This window comes from Oncorhynchus clarkii, chromosome 1 (assembly GCF_045791955.1).
Source record: "Oncorhynchus clarkii lewisi isolate Uvic-CL-2024 chromosome 1, UVic_Ocla_1.0, whole genome shotgun sequence".
Taxonomy (NCBI): Eukaryota; Metazoa; Chordata; class Actinopteri; order Salmoniformes; family Salmonidae; genus Oncorhynchus; species Oncorhynchus clarkii.
In genome coordinates, this window is record NC_092147.1 from 61,681,151 (window position 1) to 61,702,825 (window position 21,675).

A 21,675-nucleotide genomic window follows, 5' to 3' on the forward strand; every position below is an offset into this window, starting at 1 on the left:
TTTTCAAGTTCACAATATGGTTTGTGAAATGTTTTAGGCAATATTTGTTGATGTATGCATAAAGCCTTATGCCTATAAGGCCAATTGATATACATACTACTGGCATTAGCAGAATAATAATAATAATATTGATGCATAATTAAAAAATATACCAGAAGTACAACTGACAGGCATTTTATTTAAAAGTACCATATTAGAAGTACACAGCACTCGCTGCCATTCCGCATGCACAGGAAGGTGTTGACATGACACATTCCCTCCAAATTAGTGCTCGAAACACAAAACAACAATGAAAACTATACTTCCTGAACATTGCAGAGAGCACCGTTCAAGAGCAAAGGTGCGGCTAGTCAACGTTAACATTTGAGGTAGTTTCTGGCAGAGTGATGCGGGTTCCTCTATCAAACTACCATATCTTACTACAAAAGTAATTCCTCGAGTTCAATACTGATATAAGATTCCCATTATTACTCATGGCGCCAGGGAACGAAAAGAGAACATACATTCAATGCTTCTGAGGCATCTTAGCTTAAATAAATGCAGCACAGTCTCTTGTCTATAGTGCAATTAAATTATAGCTAATGCAGAGTGTTGGGAAAACAACCCTTTGCACATGACAACCATGCTTGGTGATAACTCAATCATATTGGTTTTGAAAAGAAGAACACACCTTCGGCAGGTTAGCACCTGAATGATACATGACAAATATTGCACATTTGTGGAATATTATATTGCACATCTTACCATAGAAGAAAGTGCTTAAGTCGCATCATAACTTCTCGAATTTAAAAAAAAAAACATACCTGGTCCTGCTAATTAGTCTAATCCAAAGAGACGACATACCCATCCAGTCGCTCGCACTTTTACTTCCCATACTGTCATAGCTCTACCTTGGAGATCCAGCCATCACCTATCAAAACAGGGAGCAGCACAGGTATAGTGCATATTGACCTGGTAGGCTCTGCTTGGAATGTTGGCCTTGCCATCCAGACCAGCAGAGATGGTCTGGGGGTGGCTGTGTGGCGGGGCACCAGGGCCCTGCAGGGTGGCAGAGTGGGATACATAGGAGGCCGGGCCATGGCCTGGGGCTAGGGAAGGCTGGAGGGTCTGCTGAGGGTACTGGATGCTGGTCTGGTGCAGGTACTGAGGCGGCATGGTGGTGGTTGTCTGGCAAGGGGTATGGTACCCAGTCTGGCCCAGCTGCTGACCGGGTGGCTGGCATGTCTGCTTGTTGGCCTCCTTCACGTCGCTGTCATGAGCACTGACAAAGAAAGACCAAAAGTGACATTCAAACAACCAACCTGTCAAGCCTGCTGCACAATTCTACAACCATGTTACTAAGATTATGGCAAGAGTTGACTTATTTTCTCAGGTTGCAGCAAGGTCATTAGCCACCAAACGGAAGAAAACATACTGAAGAGAGAGACTCCCTGGACTTGCCGCCACCCCCCCAGTTGCAAAACGTTTTTGGTAAGGTGTGCCTTAATAAACACGGCCCTGGTGTTAGACAGTATTTGTCAGCAGGCAAGAAAGGCCAGCTGAGGACAGACACTCACATGAGCATTTTTTCTACACAGGGGACAAGGTGATCCCAGCTGTATACGGTGAGGCGCTGAAGCTGAGATGGCCAGGAAGGGGATAGGCGCAGGATGATGCGAGAGGCTGCCACACAGGCAGCTGCCACCAGTGACGGGGCGAACCTCAGAAACACATGATCTGGAATAAGAGCAAGTCATTAAATCATCACCATGTATTGCACCAGAATATTGTGCAACAAGGCTAGCTGCATCTGCAAAAGGTGACATTACGCTCTTGTTCTTCCTAAAAAAAAATTTAAAAAACATATTTTCAGAAGGCAAACACTGGTTTGAAAAACCTTGAAATACCGGTTATGATTTACGAAAATAAAAAGATGTGGATCCCCATTAGCTTTTGAAGAAAACAGAACATAAAACATTACATGAATGGACAAGAACAGCAACACTAGTACACATTGACCAAAGAACACCACAACTACTTCAAAAAAATACAAGAAAAGAAAAATAAAGAAATTAGCAGGACTAATCTCAAATGTTCAAGTGCTTTGGTATGTACACACTTCTCTGTTGTAGCTAAAGAAAACAGTTAAAGTATAATGTGTGGGTGTGTAGAGCAGTGCTCCAATTATGTTCCTGGAGAGCTACCCTCCTGTAGGTTCACGCCGACACCAGTTGTAACTAATCTGGTTCAGTTGATCAAGCAGCTAATTATTTGAATCAGGTGTGCTAGATTAGGGATGGAGCAAAAACCTCAAATCAAATTTGATTGGTCACATACACATGTTTAGCAGATGTTATTGTGAGTGTAGCGAAATGCTTGTGAAAAACAAGGACTACAAGCAAGGCGGCCCCCTCTGTCAGCGCCATCATGGGTACCTACAGGACAACATCTCTCCAGGAACAGAGCACCCGGTCTCTAAACAAAAACAGACAACTTTACCAGTGTTAACTAGACCGAACCTGCGAAAAACAGGAAACGGGATAAAACGTTTACATGCCACAGTATCTTATCCAGGTTTCTCATAACCGGGACACAAGCTTTTAACATGAATAATAACGGGATATTGGTGTGCATGTAAAAAGTCAGTCTCTCCACTCTGAACTAGGAGAGACTGACATGCATGCTGTTGACATTGGCCCTCCGTCTACATTTGAGGCTAGATGTGGTGCTGTTCTTAGCCAGCTGCAGCTTTTCTAGGTCCTTTGACGCCCCCGACCATACAACTGGGCAGTAGTCAAGATGCAACAAATACAGAGCTTGCAGGAGCTCTGCATTCACTGATCCTAATAGTTGTCCTATAAGCTTAAGTAAATTATTGTATCTGTACATATCAAGGATTATTTCTCATGTAATGGTCTGATAACTGGTTTCCAGCATGCATACAAAGGGCATTCTACGAGTACGGCCTTAGCACAAATGACAGATGATTGGTTAAAGAGTATAGATGACAGGAAGTTAGTTGGTGCGGTGTTGCTAGATTTCAGTGCTGCTTTTGATGTAATTGATCATGAACTGTTACTAGGTAAACTCAAATATTATGGTTTTAAGTCTGCAGCTCTATCCTGGATGGAAAGCTATCTATCCAGGCGAAGGCATAAAGTATTCTTTAAAATGGTAGCTTTTCAAACAGTAAAGATACACTGTGGTGATCCTCAAGGAAGCTGCCTAGGCCCACTTCTCTACTCCAGCTTTACTAATGATTTACCTTCAGTAATGAACAAAGCAAAAGTGGTCATGTATGCTGATGACTCTACAGTGTATCGCGCAGCATCAGAATGTAATGAGCTAACAGATGTAATAAGCATTGAACTAAGAATGGTGTCGGAGTGGGTTGATATGAACAAATTGGCATTGAACATTTCTAAAACAAAATGGTTTGTATTTGGTTCAAGATCTATGCTTGCTGATGATCCCCAATTGAATTTGTCGATGAATAGAATGCATGTGGAATGCGGCAGGTAGCCTAGTGGTTAGAGCGTTGGGCCAATAACCAAAAGGTTGCTGGATCGAATCCCTGAGCCGACAAGGTAAAAATCTGTCGTTCTACCCCTGAACAAGGCAGTTAGCCCACTGTTCCCCGGTAGGCCGTCAATGTAAATAAGAATTTGTTCTTAACTGAATTGCCTAGATAAAAAAAAAAATGGAGGGGAAAAAAAGTAGGGCAAGTGAGAAAAAAAAACTACTAGGCGTCATGTTGGACACAGCTTTATCATGGTCAGAACACAGTCATTTAGATGGATAAGGGAATTGCTATTACAAGAATGTTCAGAGTATGTATCATCTAGCACACTGAATCAGGTGATTCAATCCCTGGTCCTGTCACACTGAGTCCTGTCCAGTTATATGGTCTCCTGCAGCAAAGGAAAAAAAGCTCAAAATTGCTCAAAACAGGGTTGCCAGATTAGCTCTTAATTTCTCTATCCGTATGAATATTATCCAAATCCATCATTGCTTCACATTAAAAACAAATTAATATCCAGTCTTCGGATTTTCTTTAGGAATGTTATTATTTAATTTTTTTAAACAGTATTTTTCAGGCCAGTTAGTACATACTAGCAACACGCATAACCACCAGGGCAGCTAAGACAACCCAAGGCAAGGACAAATCGCCTTAAATCTACAGTTTTATAAAGAGCCACAGCTGAATGGAACTCTTTACCAATCCATATTTCTCAGGCAAAAAGTAAATTCACCGGAATTTTTTTTTATAAAACATCTAATGCGATAAAACATATGACTGGACAGGAAATAGAAAGCATCAACTGAAATGTTTAGTGTTTCCTGACAGGTATTTTAACTGTCTATTGTCTAATTGCTTGTCTAATTGAATGTTTGTGGAGTCTTAATTTGTGGTTGTTTGTAATGTCTTGTTAATTGGTGTTGGACCCCAGGAAGCTTGGCTAGCGTTACAGCATTAGCTAATGGGGATCCTAATAAAAATGACAAAATTACTTTTGTTTGCATGCATGAGTGTTAAAAAAAGCAAAGCATCTATCAGACAGCCCCCCCCCCCCCATCTTTACAACAATAGAATCAATATGCTTTGACCATGACAGTAAACAATCTAATATAACAACAAGAAGTTTAGTATCTTCTTGCTCAGCCACATTATTCCTTACCAGATTCAGCTGAGGTCCAGTACCTTGGGTGTGTTTGGTACTAAATAATGCTTTTCGATCTGTTCAGGGCTAGTTTATTCCTAGCCACCTATTCTAAAATTGAACCCAACTCTTTAGGGCCGCAATGACTTCACTAGCTGGTGCTGACATGTATAGTGTAACAGTAAAAAGGGCCTTGACAGCTCCCTTATGAAATACCACACTTTACATGTTTTACGTTAGAGAAGCTTCCAATAAAGAAAATACCGTTCTATTAGATAATATCATGGATAGAGAGCTATGTTACGCCATCAATAGTAAAGGTGGCACTAAAAGCTAACTACACAGCTCCCACAATCTTATCAGTATCACCAACTTTCAGTCATTTGTGTCAGTGCAGTCCATGTTTAGTGTCCTTCCCTAGAAGTGTGCTGAAAGTCAGTTAAATTGTTCACAGAGAAGTGGCATTATATCTGGTCAAACAATCTTTTCCATAAGTTTGCTAAGAACTGGAAGCAAGCTGATTGTTAGGCTGTTAGAAGCCAGGAAGGGGAGCTTAAACATTTTTGGATAGCAGCATGACTTCCCTCCAGGTCTGTGAACAAACACTTTTCTCTAAAGATGTGGCAAAAAGGAGTGGCAACATCGTCCGTTATCATCCTCAGTATTTTTCAAAATGTATTTATACATTAGTTGAAGTCGGAAGTTTACATACACTAAGGTCGGAATCAACCACTCCACAAATATATTGTTAATTAACAAACTATAGTTTCGGCAAGTCAGTTAGGACATCTACTTTGTGCATGACAAGTAATTTATCCAACAATTGTTTACAGATTATTTCACTGTATCACAATTGCAGTGGGTCAGAAGTATACCTACACTAAGTTGACTGTGCCTTTAAACAGCTTGGAAAATTACAGAAGATGTCATGGCTTTAGAAGCTTCTGATAGGCTAATTGACATCATTTGTGGTGTACCTGTAGATGTATTTCAAGGCCTACCTTCAAACTATGTGCCTCTTTGCTTGACATCATGGGAAAATCTAAAGAAATCAGCCAAGACATCAGGAAAAAGAATTGTAGACCTCCACAAGTCTGGTTCATCCTTGGGAGCAATTTCCAAATGCCTGAAGGTACCACGTTCATCTGTACAAACAATAGTACGCAAGTACGAACACCATGGGACCACGTGTAACAGTTTAGCTTTCGTCCCTCTCCTCGCCCCAACCTGGGACCCTCTGCACACACCGATAACAGTCACCCACAAAGCATCGTTACCCATCGCGCCACAAAAGCCGCGGCCCTTGCAGAGCAAGGGGAACAACTACTACAAGGTCTCAGAGCAAGTGATGTCACTATTAGCGTGCACCACCGCTAACTAGCTAGCCATTGCACATTGGTTACACATGCAGCCGACATACCGCTCAGGAAGGAGACGCGTTCTGTCTCCTAGAGATGAACGTACTTGTGCAAAAAGTGCAAATCAATCCCAGAACAGGAAACGGGTACAAAAGTATCTATATCCACAGCAAAACGAGTCCTATAACGACATAACCTGAAAGGCCGCTCAGCAAGGAAGAAGCCACTGCTCCAAAACCACCATAAAAAAGCCAGACTACGGTTTGGAGAAATGTCCTCTGGTCTGATGAAACAAAAATAGAACTGTTTGGCCATAACGACCATCGTTATGTTTGGAGGAAAAAGGGGGAGGCTTGCAAGCTGAAGAACACCATCTCAACCGTGAAGCACAGATGTGGCAGCATCATGTTGTGGTGGTGCTTTGCTGCAGGAGAGACTGGTGCACTTCACAAAATAGATGGCATCATGATGAAAATTGTGTGGATATGTTAAAGCTTGGTCGCAAATGGGTCTTCCAAATGGACAATGACCCCAAGCACACTTCCAAAGTTGTGGCAAAATGGCAACAAAGTCAAAGTATTGGAGTGGCAATCACAAAGCCCTGATCTCAATCCTATGTAGAAAATGTGTAGGCAGAACTGAAAAAGCGTGCAAGGAGGCCTACAAACCTGACTCAGTTACACCAGCTCTGTCAGGAGGAATGGGCCAAAATTCACCCAGCTTATTTTGGGAAGGTTATGGAAGGCTACCCGAAACATTTGACCCAAGTTAAACAATTTAAGGGCAATGCTACCAAATACTAATTGAGTGCATGTAAACTTCTGACCCACTGGGAATATGATGAAAGAAATAAAAGTAGAAATAAATTATTATTATTACTCTGACATTTTAGTCTTAAAATAACATGGTGATCCTAACGGACCTATGACACATTTTTATCTAGGATTACATGTCAGGAATTGTGAACTGAGTTTAAATGCATTTGGCTAAGGTGTATGTAAACTTCCGACTTCAACTGGATGTGGACACCGCTTCAAATTGGTGGATTCAGCCATTTCTGCCACATCAGTTGCTAAGAGGTGTATAAAATCAAGCACACAGCCATACAATTGCCATAGACAAACATTGGCCTTATTGAAGATCTGTGACTTTCAACGTGGCGCCGTCATAGGATGCCACATTTCTAACAAGTCAGTTCATCAAATGTCTGCCCTGGTCAACCGTAAGTGCTGTATTTGTGAAGTGAAAATGTCTAGGAGCAACAGCGGCCCAGCCGCGAAGTGGTAGGCCACACAAGCTCACAGAACGGGACCGGCAAGTGCTGAAGCGCGTAGCGTGTAAAAATCGTCTGTCCTAGGTTGCAACACTCACTACCGAGTTCCAAACTGCCCCTGGAAGCAAGATAAGCACAATAACTGTTCGTCGGGAGCTCTATGAAATGGGTTTCCATGGCCGAGCAGCCGCACACAAGCCTAAGATCACCATGCACAATGCAAAGCATCGGCTGGAGTGATAAAGTTAGCCGCCATTGCTTTCTGGAGCAGTGGAATCGCATTCTCTGGAGTGATGAATCACGCTTCACAATCTGGCAGTTCGATGGACAGATCTGGGTTTGGTGGATTACCAGGAGAGGCGGATTACCAGGAGAATGCTACCTACCCGAATGCATAGTGCCAACTGTAAAGTTTGGTGGAGGAACAACAATGGTCTGGGGCTGTTTTTCAAATCTTAAAAGCTACAGCATACAATGACATTCTAGACAATTCGGTGCTTCCGACTTTGTGGCAACAGTTTGGGGAAGGCCCTTTCCTATTTCAGCATGACAATGCCCCCCCGTGCACAAAGTGAGGTCCATAATGAAATGGTTTCTCGCGAATTGGAATGCTGACTGCGTGCCAGGTCTAATCTCCCAACATCAGTGCCCGACCTCACTAATGCTTGTGGCTGAATGGAAGCAAGTCCCAGCAGCAATGTTCCAACATCTAGTGGAAAGCCTTCCCAGAGTGGAGGCTGTTATAGCAAAAAGGGGGGACCAACTCCAAATGTCCATGATTTTGGAATGAGATGTTTGACGAGCATGTGTCCACATACTGTTGGGCATGTAGTGTAGGTTGTCAATACCAGGTGGTTTCTCATTGTTGGACAGTAGGGCTGTCCCAGACTAACAAAAACATCTTGGTCGACCAAGAGTTGTCTGTTCTTTCGACCAATCGAGTGGTCGAAATGTTAAAGTGCATTTTTCCAGATATAAAACACCCTATGTGTTTTAATAAAATCAACTATATGTAGGCTGCTGAGCTTGTCTGACGCTTTAAGCACAGTGATTAAATAAGTTAAATGACTTGAGGGAGCCAGAGATCAAGACAAAAACCTGTACCCGAACCTCCACGTCATGTGATTAAGAAATGATGTACTATGTAAACATAGCCTACATAAAGCCAACAAATAACTACATTGCAGCCTGCAGATAGAAAATAACCTGATAAAAAATAAATCACATTGGCTACACATAGTGCTTCAAGTTCCTTGCAGACAGACAGGCTATCAACTTGCAACATCAAAATTCTGGACCCTCAGTCTCCCGAGCCAGTTAACTTCGGACTGACACAGCTGTAGGCTATTCGCACAAGGGATATGAATATTTTACAAATAGGCTACATTGGAGGAACTATTGTCACTCAATGGATGTAAAAACAGTTTACTTGCCATTTGAGGTGAAGAAAAAAAGAATCAGAAGCTCCATGGGCACATTTACAGTGTATTCAGAGCCCTTGACTTGTTCCACCTTGTTACGTTACAGCCTTATTCTAAAATTGATTAAATCAGGTGTTTTTTCCTCAATCTACAAACAATCATAACAAATTTAAAACATTTAAAATAAATACCAGAAATAGCTTATTTACATAAGTATTCAGACCCTTTGCTATGAGAAGCAATTGAGCTCAGGTGCAGCTCGTTTCCATTGATCATCCTTGAGATGTTTCTACAACTTGATTGGAGTACACCTGTGGTAAATTAAATTGATTGGTCATGATTTGGAAAGGCACACACACACACACATATATAGTCCCACAGTTGACAGTGCATGTCAGAGCAAAAACAAAGCAATGAGGTCGAAGGAATTGTCCATAGAGCGCCGAGACAGGATTGTATCGAGGCACAGATCTGGGGAAAGGTACCAAAACATGCAGCATTGAAGGTCCCCAAGAACACTGTGGCCTCCATTCTTAAATGGAAGAAGTTTTGAACCACCAAGACATTTCCTAGAGCTGGTCGCATGGTCAAACTGAGCAATCGGGGGAGAAGGGCCTTGGTCAGGGAGGTGGCCAAGAACCCCATGTTCACGCTGACAGAGCTCTAGAGTACCTCAGTGGACAACCATCTGTGCTGCATTCCACCAAATCAGGCCTTTATGGTAGAGTGGCCAGATGGAAGCCACTCCTCAGTAAAAGGCACATGACAGCCTGTTTGGAGTTTGCCAAAAGGCACCTAAAGGACTCTGACCATGGAGAAACAAGATTCTGAAACAAAGATTGCACTCTTTGGTCAATGCCAAGCATCATGTCTGGAGGAAACCTGGCACCATCCCTACAGTGAAGCATGGTGGTGGCAGCATCATGGTGGGGATGTTTTTCAGGGGCAGGGACTGGGAGACTAGTCAGGATTGAGGGAAAGATGAATGGAGCAAAGTACAGAGATCCTTGATGAAAAGCTGCTCCAGAGCACTCAGGACCTCAGACTGGGGTGAAGGTTCACCTTCAACAGGTACGACCCTAAGCACACATCCAAGACAACACAGGTGTGGCTTTGGGACAAGTCTCAATGTCATTGAGTGGCCCAGCCAGAGCTCGGACATCTCTGGAAAGGCCTGAAAAGAGCTATGCAGCAACGCTCCCCATCCAACCTGACAGCACTTGAGAGGATCTGCAGAGAAAAATAGGAAAAACTAAATACAGGGTGCTTCAACAAAGTACTGAGTAAAGGGTCTGAATACTTATGTAAATATCACATTTCCATTTTTTCTAAACCTGTTTTTGCTTTGTCATTATGGGGCATTTTGTGTAGATTGAGGGAAACATTTATTTTAAAATAAGGCTGTAACAAAATGTGGAAAAAGGGGTCTGAATACTTTCCAAACGCACTGTATAAGTCTACATCCCTTACTCAACATTGACAGGACCCCTTTAAAACAAAATACAATAAATGGAATGAAATAAACCAAAACTTGTTTCTCACAAGTGTTGCCTAGGTTGTGCGCACTGCAAACATGTCCACTGTAAAAGACTAATATATTAAAATGCATTAACAGAAATGACGGTAACCAAACAAACATTGCAGAATAGAAATGGGAATCAACGGTAAATGTATTACTGGTGTGCCATCCCTGCAGCCTCCGCAATGGATTAGTCCACTGAGACAGACATCAAGACATGTGCCATGAAATAAATACAATTATGTTTTTTGCAACTGCTCGACAAAGAAATTAAATATGTATTGGTCGACCAACAGCCTATTGACCAGTCGACTAAAATGGGGTCATCCCTAACGGACAGCAATCATTTTCCCACCTCTCCCACGCTAACTTTACAAAATTACAATGCTTTTCTTTCATTAGGTATTTTATGCATGAATGATGGCTCGCAGTGTGCCCACTCTGCCAATGAAATCATTAAAATAGGATTTGTGATGAATGAGCCATCCGATTCAATGAAAGATGGAGTTGAATTAGTCTTTCTTGCCATTATTTCATTTAAAGTCGCATTATACCTAATTGGAAAAAAAGCTTTGGAGTAATTTATATATATAATTTCTCTGTTTCTTAATACATTTTATTTTGTTCAGTTTAAAATCACAATTTCTCATTTTACAATGGTCGGCCATTCTAACGAAGGCTCTCCTTTGCTTAATTTCTCTCGACCATAAAGTTTCCATTCCTCAATAACCCAGGGGGGCTTAACAGTTTTAGCAGTCAGTTTCTTAATAGGTGCATGCTTATTAGTGGTGCAACGGATCACAAAATTCATGGTTTTGAGTCACGGATTGGATCATTTCAGAAAAGAAAAAAAGAAAACAATGTAGACAAATACATAAAACTTTGCTTTCCCTTTATTACTTAAAGAACACTTGAAGCAAGTAACTTTTCAATGTTTAAATAAAATATTAAAATAAAATATTCAACACTCAATTGTTAAATTAAAGTGCAAAGTGCATGATACCTTCTTCCTTGGAACAATAGTGAATGAAAAATAGCCTGTCCTCTTAAAAAAAAAAAAAGTAAAGAAAGCAAAGCAGACCTGAGCTAATAACTTAATTCTTTTTCAAAAAGATGAAGTCTACACTGTCTGGGGAGAGGGTAGACCTCTTTGCAGTCACTATGTCCCCTGCTGTGGAGAACACCCGCTAGCTAGGAACTGAAGTGCCAGGCACAGTCAGGTAACCTCTTGTCATCATGGCAATGTGAGGGTATTTACACTCATTGCTTTTCCACCATGCCAGTGGGAACGCCGCTTGCTGCCTTGTAGGATGCCACCTCTTCGATGGTGTTGGCAAACGTCTTGCCTGTGTCCTTGCTCGCAAAGGTCTCCCCGAAAAGCTCCTTCATGGCCAAATTATTTTGTGGAGGAGATGCCTCCAAGTCTGCTCCTGTCAGCTCTGTGACTTGACCCTGCAGAAAAAAAGACTTGATCTATTAAACTAACAAATTATTTATTTTCATAGAACTATAATCGTGGCAATAACATTTAAAAGTCAGCATTTCACATCAAAAATTGATGATTCTAAATAGCATAGACTAAAATTAGACTGCAGTATATTATTTAAGTAATTCACTATTTATTTTTACCTCTTCAGTGGCCACAATCTCACTGGTGAGATCACTATGTCCTCCGGTGTAGGGCAGGGTCTAGGTGAGACAGGGACTTGAACCTTGGATCCAGTGCAGTAGATGCAACCTTTCGGTTACTAGTCCAACGCTCTAACCACTAGGCTACCTACCGCCCCATCTATGAAGGTAGTCCTGTACATTAGGGAGGGGGGGGGGGGGGGTCTCTGGGGTTCAGGACCTCTTATGGCAGCCTTGATATCTCTAGTGATAATGGTGCAGTCTTCCTCACTTGGGGCCATGGATTGTAGAATCCTTGTTTTCAGAAGTAGGATCATGGACACAGACAGTGCAGTTTCAGTGCTCAATAGGGTTGGAACTGTTTCGAGGGGTTTGTGCACCTGGAGGACCTCCTCTGCCACTTTCATGTCATCATCAGACAAGGTGAAGATGTCTTTTTTTTTCTTTCTTGTCTGTGCAGAATATATAGCTGCCTGCTGCTCAAGATGGAACTCTACTTATGACATGTTGGAGCGCCATCTTGTGACATTGTGTATGATCTTGTGGGTCAGTTGCTGTAGCGTTTCTTGCTTGGTCTTAAGCACGAGCGGCTGCTGTGCATCGGTGGAAAAAGGAAGCCACCAACTTCCTGATCCTCCCAAGGAGGCAGTCCATCTGGTTCACAGATTCCCCTTTAGGATGCCAAATTGATCACATGTGTAAAGCAAATCCAGCCTCTATCACTGCATTTACTTGGTTCTTGGCTCATCTGTGGTGGTTGAGATATTGCCATTGGGCCTCTCTAGCTTCCACTCTGCTACTGCTCCGAGCAGTACCTGCGCCAGATGTGCCTGTGCGACTCTGAGGGGGCGTGTCTGTAGCACCGGACTTCGCATCTCCCACTCCTCTGTGGTGTAGTGAGCAGTCAGTCACGTAGCTTTCCGTTGCCCTGGAGGTCCACCCGTCTGTGGTGAGGGCAACAGAGGATGCCTTGGATAAATAGTCGACAATTTTGATATTTTCCTGTTCATAAATATCTGGCATTATCTTCATACTGAAGTGGGTACGCGAGGGGATTTCATAGCTTGGCTCAAGCACTTTCACCATATTTTGAAACCCTTTGTTTTCCACAACAGAGTATGGCCTCATGTCTGTAGTGATAAACATCCCAATAGATTTGGTGATGGCTTTAGCCCGGTCTGACTCTGCAGCAAAAGGCTGCTTAAAATACTGTGGTGAGAAGTTGTCTCTTGGCTGAGTTGGCTGACAACAGGGTGATGACACTTTAAATGTGTGGCCATGCTCAATGTATTTCCATGTTCATATGGCTTTCTTGCGGCACAACGCATGCACACCGTAATGGTGTTGTCCACCACCCTTCTTCCGTCATCATATTTGACAGGGAAGCCAAAATGCTCCCATACATGAGACTTAAATGAAGCGGGAGGCTTTTCCAGTTCTTCAGCTCCTCCGCTAGCTCCATGGCTGTTACTGCTCTTTTTTCTTCTTTGCTTTTCGCAACGCGAGCATCCAGGATTGATTCGTTGGGATTCAACATGCCCCGTTCACATGAATAGTACACACAACTCAACTCAAATCAACCTCCGTCTTGTCTATCCTTTCACTGCATCAAGATGTAGGGAATATTTTTATTTTTTTTAAGTAACAGCGGCAGTAAAACTGTATTCCACACTAACGTGGTTGAACTTTGCAATTGATCCGCGGTTCACATGTGTGCAAAACTGTGGGGTGGGGGGTGATCACGGATCAACTACGGTCCGTTACACCACTTATGCTTATTGATAACTGGAAGAAACAATTTCATAAATACATCAAGTGCAGCATCTGGATGCTCCTCATTACACACAAACCAACAAATCTTCAACATAGGCGTCACTAGAAAATCTTGTGTAGGATCTTATACACTATTTTAGGCCCAGCCTTTGGAACCTTGGCTTTTCTGGATATAGCCACTACATCCATTGGGTGTGGATACAGCTTTAGAACAAAGTTATGCAGCATTAGTAAAGATATGACCAATACACTTGGATGATGTAGATCCTGTGCTGTTTGTAAATACTCTGGCAGGTTGATTGATAACCTGAGCCAGATTACAGGCACTGGTTACAGTAAGAAGCTTCCTCTTGAGTGGATAGCTTGATGAAAACCAGTCTAAATCCCCCCCCCCAAAAAATAGACCTCTTAACATCACACATTATCAAGCATGTCACACATTATCCAGATACTGACTTAGCACTTGGTGGCCTAGAGCAGCACCCTAAAATATGACTTTAGATAAGGCAGGTGAACCTGCAACCACAACACAACAATGGTAGACATGAGAGCCTCGATAATCTTTACATGAATCTAGCTCTGAATATATGCAGCAACACCTCCTCCATAGGCATTCCTGTCTCTTCTGTAGATGTTATATCCCTGTATTGCTACTGCTGTATCAAATTAATTAAGTGAAGCAGCAACAGAACTTCAACTTGCCTTGAAGGGAGACCTCCAGGAAGTAGTCAGCATACTTTGTCATGTAGAGCACAGTCTTCTCCAGGCACGCCATGGGCCAGCCATCGTGAAGGTCCGCCTCGTTGACAGCGATGGACAGGTAGTACTCTATGAAGTGTGCAGCGGTGGGCAGGTACAGGTTCCACTGGAAGGTCTCCAGCAGGAGGAGCTCCATGTGCAGCAGGCCCTGCTTGGTCAGCACCAGGTTCATGGAGCTCATGCAGCCCAGGCTGTTAAGAGTCTCCAGCTTAGGAACTCGGTCCTCTCTCTCCTCAAACTTACCTGTAGAGGACGGGAAATAATCACAAGGCACACAGAAAAATTGAGTTTATAGGCTGGGTGGACCATAGCAATTAGAAGTTTGGCCAAGCAGAGGCTTGCAAGGAAGCTGACAAACTTACTAGCCAAAAGCAAGCAGGAGAGTGCGACCATGTGAAGCTGTTGCACCGTTATATCATAGCGGTCCATGAAAAGGTCCAGCAAGTAGACGGCAAGGTGTCTGGCTGTTGGGCACAGCCGGTAGCGATTGCTTACGATTGCTATGAGGTCTGCAAAGTAGCGCCTGAGGTTGAGCTGGGGGGACTGGCCTTTGTAGGAGGGCAACTTGATTTCCTGAAGAAAAAAAAAGAGTAAACAATACATAAGATCTGTAATCTTGGCCAACCAGATCTAAAATGTGTGACTGCTTCAGATGCTCCATTAAAGATCTGGGGGTAGAAGTATGAGAAAAGATATTCAACGAGACTAGCGACATCCCTAACCTCCTAAACAGAAACTGACAGTTTTGGGTAAGTCTATGGGCCAGATGTCTCCTCCACTTCAGAGATTCCAAAGATGCAACGATATCGTGACAGTCCAAATGATAAGTGATGAAAAAAAATCAGGGCACCGGAAGTTGTTAGTCGTCTCATCCCACCGTATGTTGAGAGACGCTCCGATACCATTTTATGTTACGCGTCTGTCCACAAGCGATTATGGCCACGTTTTAACTGTTGGAATCGTAGAAATACAATTTGTATTCCGATTCACTTTTGGCAGTCACAGCTGCACCCGCCTCGACTTTTGTCTGCAGTCGGTTGCTTTAGCCTCATCACTCAAATGCGTCCTATATCAAATAGTAGCAATTTAACCTTACGGATAAAAAATAAACAAATTCCTTCTTAGTAGTGTTGCACAGTATACCGAAACTGCTCTAGATACTAGAACATGAAAAACATAGAATGTTACTTTCGGTACTTCTGCCACGAGTCTCACATCATATACTTATTGAGAGGTTCAAGTCTATCAGGCCAGCCGATGTCCCCTTATAGCGCGAGCTCACCGTTCGTGCCTCTCGCCTGATCCACTTACACACTGCTAGAGGACTAGGAGTCTAGACTGCAACATGTTAGCTCCTCACTCATGCTGCATAGAAGTTGCTGATTGTCACCAAAAACCTATTGGGTGACCTGACCAAATTCACATAGAAATGTGAGTTATAGATCTCATTGAAAGCTAATCTAAGAAGCAGTAGATCTGTTCTGTGCACTGTGTCTATGCTTCCCATTCTTAAGTTTAGTTTTTGCATCTCTGTTTTGTACACCAATTTCAAACTGAAAATAAAATATTTTGGGTTATTGAAAATATCTATTTCACCGTGGTTAAGATGGTACAATAATTCTCTACAGTTATCGATTGCTCGTTTTGTCGTAAACGTTAGCAATCCCGAAATGGCAGAGCAATTTCTGCATATTGCACCTTTAAATAGTCTCTCCATCACATTTAAAGATCAGAGGTATAATAAGAACTGGAGGCTGCATCCAAGATGTCCCATTGTTTTCTATGTAATTTACTCACGTTCGCATACGCCGATTCATGGACCGTCTATATCTGGTTTGCATCCGGTTTATAACAGACCAACATTACACCCACACTTGTGCACAGAAAGCAGAGCAAGCAGCAACAAAGTCACCACTACAAATACATACATACATGCATATAAAAACAACAATTTAAAAGATTTTACTGAGTTAGTTTATTTAAGGAAATTTGTCAATTGAAATAAATTCAGTAGGCCCTAATCAATGGATTTCACATGACTGAGAATACAGATATGCATCTGTTGGTCACAGACCCTTTTTTTTTTAAGAAAAAGGAGAGGTGTTGCTCAGTAAACTTGTCAGTATCTGGTGTGATCACTATTTGCCTCAGGCAGCTTGACACATCTGCTTCACATAGAGTTGATCAGGCTGTTGATTGTGGCCTGTGGAATGTTGTCCCACTCATCTTCAACGGCTGTGCGAAGTTGCTGGATATTGGCGAGTCCAGGCTGTCGTACGCGTCGACCCAGAGCATCCAAAACATGCTCAATGGGTGACATGTCTAAGTATTCAGGCCATGAAGATCTGGGACATTTTCAGCTTCCAGCAATTGTGTACAGGTCCTTGCAATATGGGGTTGTGGATTATCATGCAGAAACATGACGTGATGGTACAACAATGGGCCTCAAGATCTCATGGTAGCTCTGCATTGAAATTGCCATCAATAAAATGCAATCGTTTGTTGTCCGTAGCTTATGCTTGGCCATACCATAACCCCACCACCACCGTGGGGCACTCTGTTCACAAAGTTGACATCAACAAACCGCTCGCACACAAGACGCCATGAACGCCATCTGTACAGTTGAAACCGGGATTAATCCATGAAGAGCACACTTCTCCAGTGGCCATCGAAGTTGAGCAGTTTTCCCACTGAAGTCAGTTACGACGCCGAACTGCAGTCAGGTCAAGACCCTGGTGAGGACAACAAGCACGCAGATGAGCTTCCCTAAGACTTTCTCTGACAGTTTGTGCAGTAATTCTTTGGTTGTGCAAACCCACAGTTTCCTCAGCTGGCGGCTGAACGCGAAGAAGCCAGATGGGAGGGCCTGGGCTGGTGTGGTTACACGTGCAGTTGAGAGGCCGGTTGGATGTACCGCGAAATTCTCTAAAACGACTTATGGTAGAGAAATTAACATTAAATTATCTTGTAACAGCTCTGGTGGACATTCCTGAAGTCAGCATGTGGCATTATGTGACGAAACTGCACATTTTAGAGTGGCCTTTTATCGTCCCCAATACAAGGTGCACCTGTGTCATGATCATGCTGTTTAATCAGCTTCTTGATATTCCACACTTGTAAGGTGGATGGATTATCTTGTCAAAGGGGAAATGCTCACTAACGGGATAAACAAATTCATACACAAAATTTGAGAAATAAGCTTTTTATGGATTTCTAGGATATTTTATTTCAGCACATGAAACCAACACTTTTCTTGTTGCGTTTATATTTTTGTTCAGTGTAAAATGTTAATATCTCGGCCTCACAAAGGTGATGACTAAAAAGTGTCCAATTAGCCATTTTCAAATCTGACTTCTCTATGTGGCCATGTATGAAAATTGTATTTCTGGGCCGGATGTCAGTTAAACTACAATACACTGTAGGGACAGTTGAAGCCGTGCTTCTAGACCAGAACCCTGGAGAAGATAATTTCCCCCGTCATCTGTCAATTCTCTTCTTCACAGAACTCAACTGTGTGGGCATGTGCCTACGTCAATAATGGGTTTAAAAGAGACAGCGCGCCCTTTTCTAAAAAGTAGAGATGGCTATTTCTACGCAAATGGAAGGGAAACAGATTGTCATCTATAGCCACATGAAATTAGCGAAAACAAGCTCAATAATTCAATGCATTTACACACCCCTATTGAAAATGCATTGACCTGCATTGTGAATAGGCCGCCTAGACTAAATCTTGATTTACCTTGTTTATCAATAGAGATTTACCATTCAAATACATTGTTATTGTTGTTGTTAATTTTTTACTAAAGACTAATTAAATTATATGATTACTTCATTAAATGCATACAGGGCTGTCTGAAATCGAATTTAAATTGTCATGATATTGAACTCAAAAGATTGAACAGAGCAGTAGCTGAGTGTCTAGATTAAGTGCCATTCTGTGACTTAGTCTAATACTCTTTTTTTTGCCGTGGTATCGTGATACTAAAACTGGTATTGAAGTCAAAATTCTGGTATCGTGACGACACTACTTTACATTTGACATTTTACTCATTTAGCAGACACGCTTACCCAGAGCGATTTACAGTTAGTGCATTGATCTTAAGCTAGCTAGGTGGAATAACCACATCAGTCGAAATAAGTACATTTTTCGTCAAAGTAGCTATCAGCAAAGTCAGAGCTAGAGGAGTCGGTGTAAGGGGGGTGCTGTGAGATTTCTCAAGCAATAATTTTGATAAGACTGTTTGGGAGTGGGAAAACTGAAAACTAGCTTTTATTTATTTTTCTATTAACTAATTTACTCTCTGGTGATGTCAGAGGCCAAAACACCATCCCACCACAATAAGCTGAAATTTCAGGCAGACTTTTCAAACAGCCATTACACAATAATATTCCAACCTCAGCATGGGCACCTACTCATTCCAGGGTTCTCCGTTATTTCCACAATGTTCTACATTGTAGAATAATAGTGAAGACATCAAAATGATGAAATACATCTGGAATCATGTAGTCACCTTTGCACACTTGACATTCTCACAATCAGCTTCATGAGGTAGTCACCTGGAATGCATTTCAATAAAGTTCCCAGTCCCTTGGTAAAAAAGTTCATTTGTGGAATTTCCTTCTTAATGCATTTGAGCCAATTAGTTATGTTGTGACAAGGTAGTGGTGGTATACAGAACATGGCCCTATTTGGTAAAAGACAAAGTCCATATTATGGCAAGAACAGCTCAAATAAGCAAAGACAAGATAAAGACAAGACAAGATTAAGATAAAGGTCAGTCAATCCGGAAAATGTCAAGAACTTTGAAAGTGTCTTCAAGTGCAGTCGCAACAACAATCAACCACTATGATGAAACTGTCTCTCATGAGGACCGCCACAGGAAAGAAAGACCCAGAGTTAACTCTAATGAACTTATCCAGAGGTACCAGCCTCAGAAATTGCAGCCTAAAAAATGCCACACAGTTCAAGACATCAACATTTCAGAGGAGACTGCGTGAATCATGCCTTCATGGTCAAATTGCTGCAAAGAAACCACTACCAAATGACATCAATAAGAAAGAGCAATGGACATTCGACTGGTGGGGATCTGTCCTTTGGTCTGATTTGTGCAAATTCAAGATTTTTTTGATCCAACTGCTGGGTCTTTGAGACGCAGAGCAGGTGAAAGGATGACCTCTGCATATATGACTCCCACCGTGAAGCACGGAGGAGGAGATGTGATGGTGCTTTGCTGGTGACACTGTCAGTGATTTATTTAGAATTCAAGATACACTTAACCAGCATGGCTACTACAGCATTCTGCAGTGATATGCCATCCAATCTGGTTTGCGCTTAGTGGGACTATCATTTGTTTTTCAACAGGACAATGACCCAACACACCTCCATGCTGTGTATGGGCTATTTGACCAAGAAGGAGAGTGATGCTTCAGATGACCTGGTCTCCACAGTCACACGACCTCAACCCAATTGAGATGGTTTGGTACGAGTTGGACCACAGAGTGAAGGAAAAGCAGCCAAAAGGTGCTCAGCATATGTGGGAGCTGTTGGAAAAGCATTCCAGGTGAAGCTGGTTAAGAGGATGCCAAGAGTGTGTAAACCTGTCAATGCAAAAGGTGGCTACTTTGAAGAATATAAAATATATTTGGATTTGTTTTACACTTTTTTGGTTACTACATGACTCCATAGTTTTGATGTCTTCACTATTATTAATAGTTTTTTTTAAATAAAGAAAAACCCTTGAATGAGTAGGTGTTTTGACTGGTGTGTGTGTGTGTGTGTGTAACACGCATTAAAAAAAAACACTGGACAGTCACATTTTTAACTTCACTATGATCAGCCATGTATTGTAGGCCTGTGTGTTAATATAATACATCAGGTCAACAGCTCTCACTTTTGGAATATTACACTAATGTAGGCAGTTATTGCCTCCACTTTGAAATATGACAGCATACTTACTTTGTAGCGCAAAGCCTGGTATATATCTCCAGCAAGTTGTCCTTTCCACCATTGGCCCTCAAGCTCCATTTAATCAATCTTGTAGAAATTTCTGGAGGCACAAATTGTCCAGTCTAAAGAGTCAAAAGTTATGACAACAGTTAAATTCTGCATAGCTGTAATTCCAGCAGTGAACCACAATGTTCGCCTATTTTCCCTCTGCATTTTTACTATTGACACATTTTCAATTAAAAAAGGTCAAGTACAGCCATTTTTATCTCAATATCAAATCATTTCTGGGTAACAATAAGTACCTTATTGTGATTGTTGCCAATTAAAATGGTCAAAAACACACAAAAAAGCTAACCAAAGAGCAATTTTTTCAAGCAATAATTTTTCTAGGCAATAATATTTCTAGGACTATCTGGCGGTGGTCCAAGTGGTGAAGTGAAAAGTGAAAACTAGCTGTTATTGGCGTAGAGGTTTGGAACTCTTTCTTATTGGTCTATTAACTAAATTTACCAGGCAGGCCAAAACTCCATCCTACCAAAACAGGCTGCAATTTCAGGCTTACATTTAAAAACAGCGCTTACATTACCATAACTTTCACAGCATCATTCCAACCTCAGTGTGGAAGTATATACACACAATAATGGAAATTACGTTTGAGTACATTGGACCTTCAAATAAATTAAGTTTAGAAAACGCTCATATTAGCTATACTATTCAACAATTCAGGAAAAAATAATCAGCAAGCAAATTAATGAGTAGAATTTGGTAACAGTGGAGCCAAAACCGCTGTTTTCGTGTGTGTAAATGAGATAATTTGTGCAAACCTAACTACGAAGCGAGTAATACACTAGTTGCTACAAGTTCACACACATGACAAACCTCAACCTTGATTTCAAGATAATCAGCTTGAGGTGACTATTGGCTACTACCCTATATAAAAATGACAAGTGTTGAGTCAAATTGAAATTTAACATTGGCCAAAAATACGACAAATCAGACAAACCAACCCCCGACTATTCAAGACTTACCCCTACACGCCACACTTAAACGCGTGATACAACTACACAGCTGACTTTTGCTCAAAAACTCGATATAGCCGTGAGTTTTCCAGTTGACATAAAGTTATGATTCTTCCATTGTTGAAGATACTCGAGACAGTCGATGGCAGCTCAGCTAAGGCATGCGAGCAGTCCCAAGAGTGCTGTTGCAATGGGAACTCATGATAAAACGTTCTCAAAGCGCTGCTGCCAATTGAAACTCCCCTTACACACCAGAGACATCCAATCACTGGCCACGATTCATAGACGTCAACAGTGATAACGTTTTGGTCACGAATAGTGCAATCCTGGATCCTTG

At 41.9% G+C, this 21,675-nt stretch overlaps 1 protein-coding gene across 1 annotated transcript; it reads right to left on the bottom strand.

Annotated features, from left to right (window-relative positions):
* Nucleotides 1–896: 896 nt before the first annotated feature.
* Nucleotides 897–21,482, bottom strand: LOC139416768 (cyclin J). Its single transcript, XM_071165825.1, has 6 exons — nt 21,348–21,482; nt 20,329–20,441; nt 14,735–14,945; nt 14,316–14,615; nt 1,557–1,716; nt 897–1,261 (listed from the first exon to the last, which is right to left on the bottom strand). The coding sequence occupies exons 2-6, from the start codon at nt 20,395–20,397 to the stop codon at nt 907–909; spliced, it is 1,095 nt and encodes a 364-aa protein (XP_071021926.1). The 5' UTR covers nt 20,398–20,441; nt 21,348–21,482; the 3' UTR covers nt 897–906.
* Between the last annotated feature and the right edge of the window lie 193 nt (nt 21,483–21,675).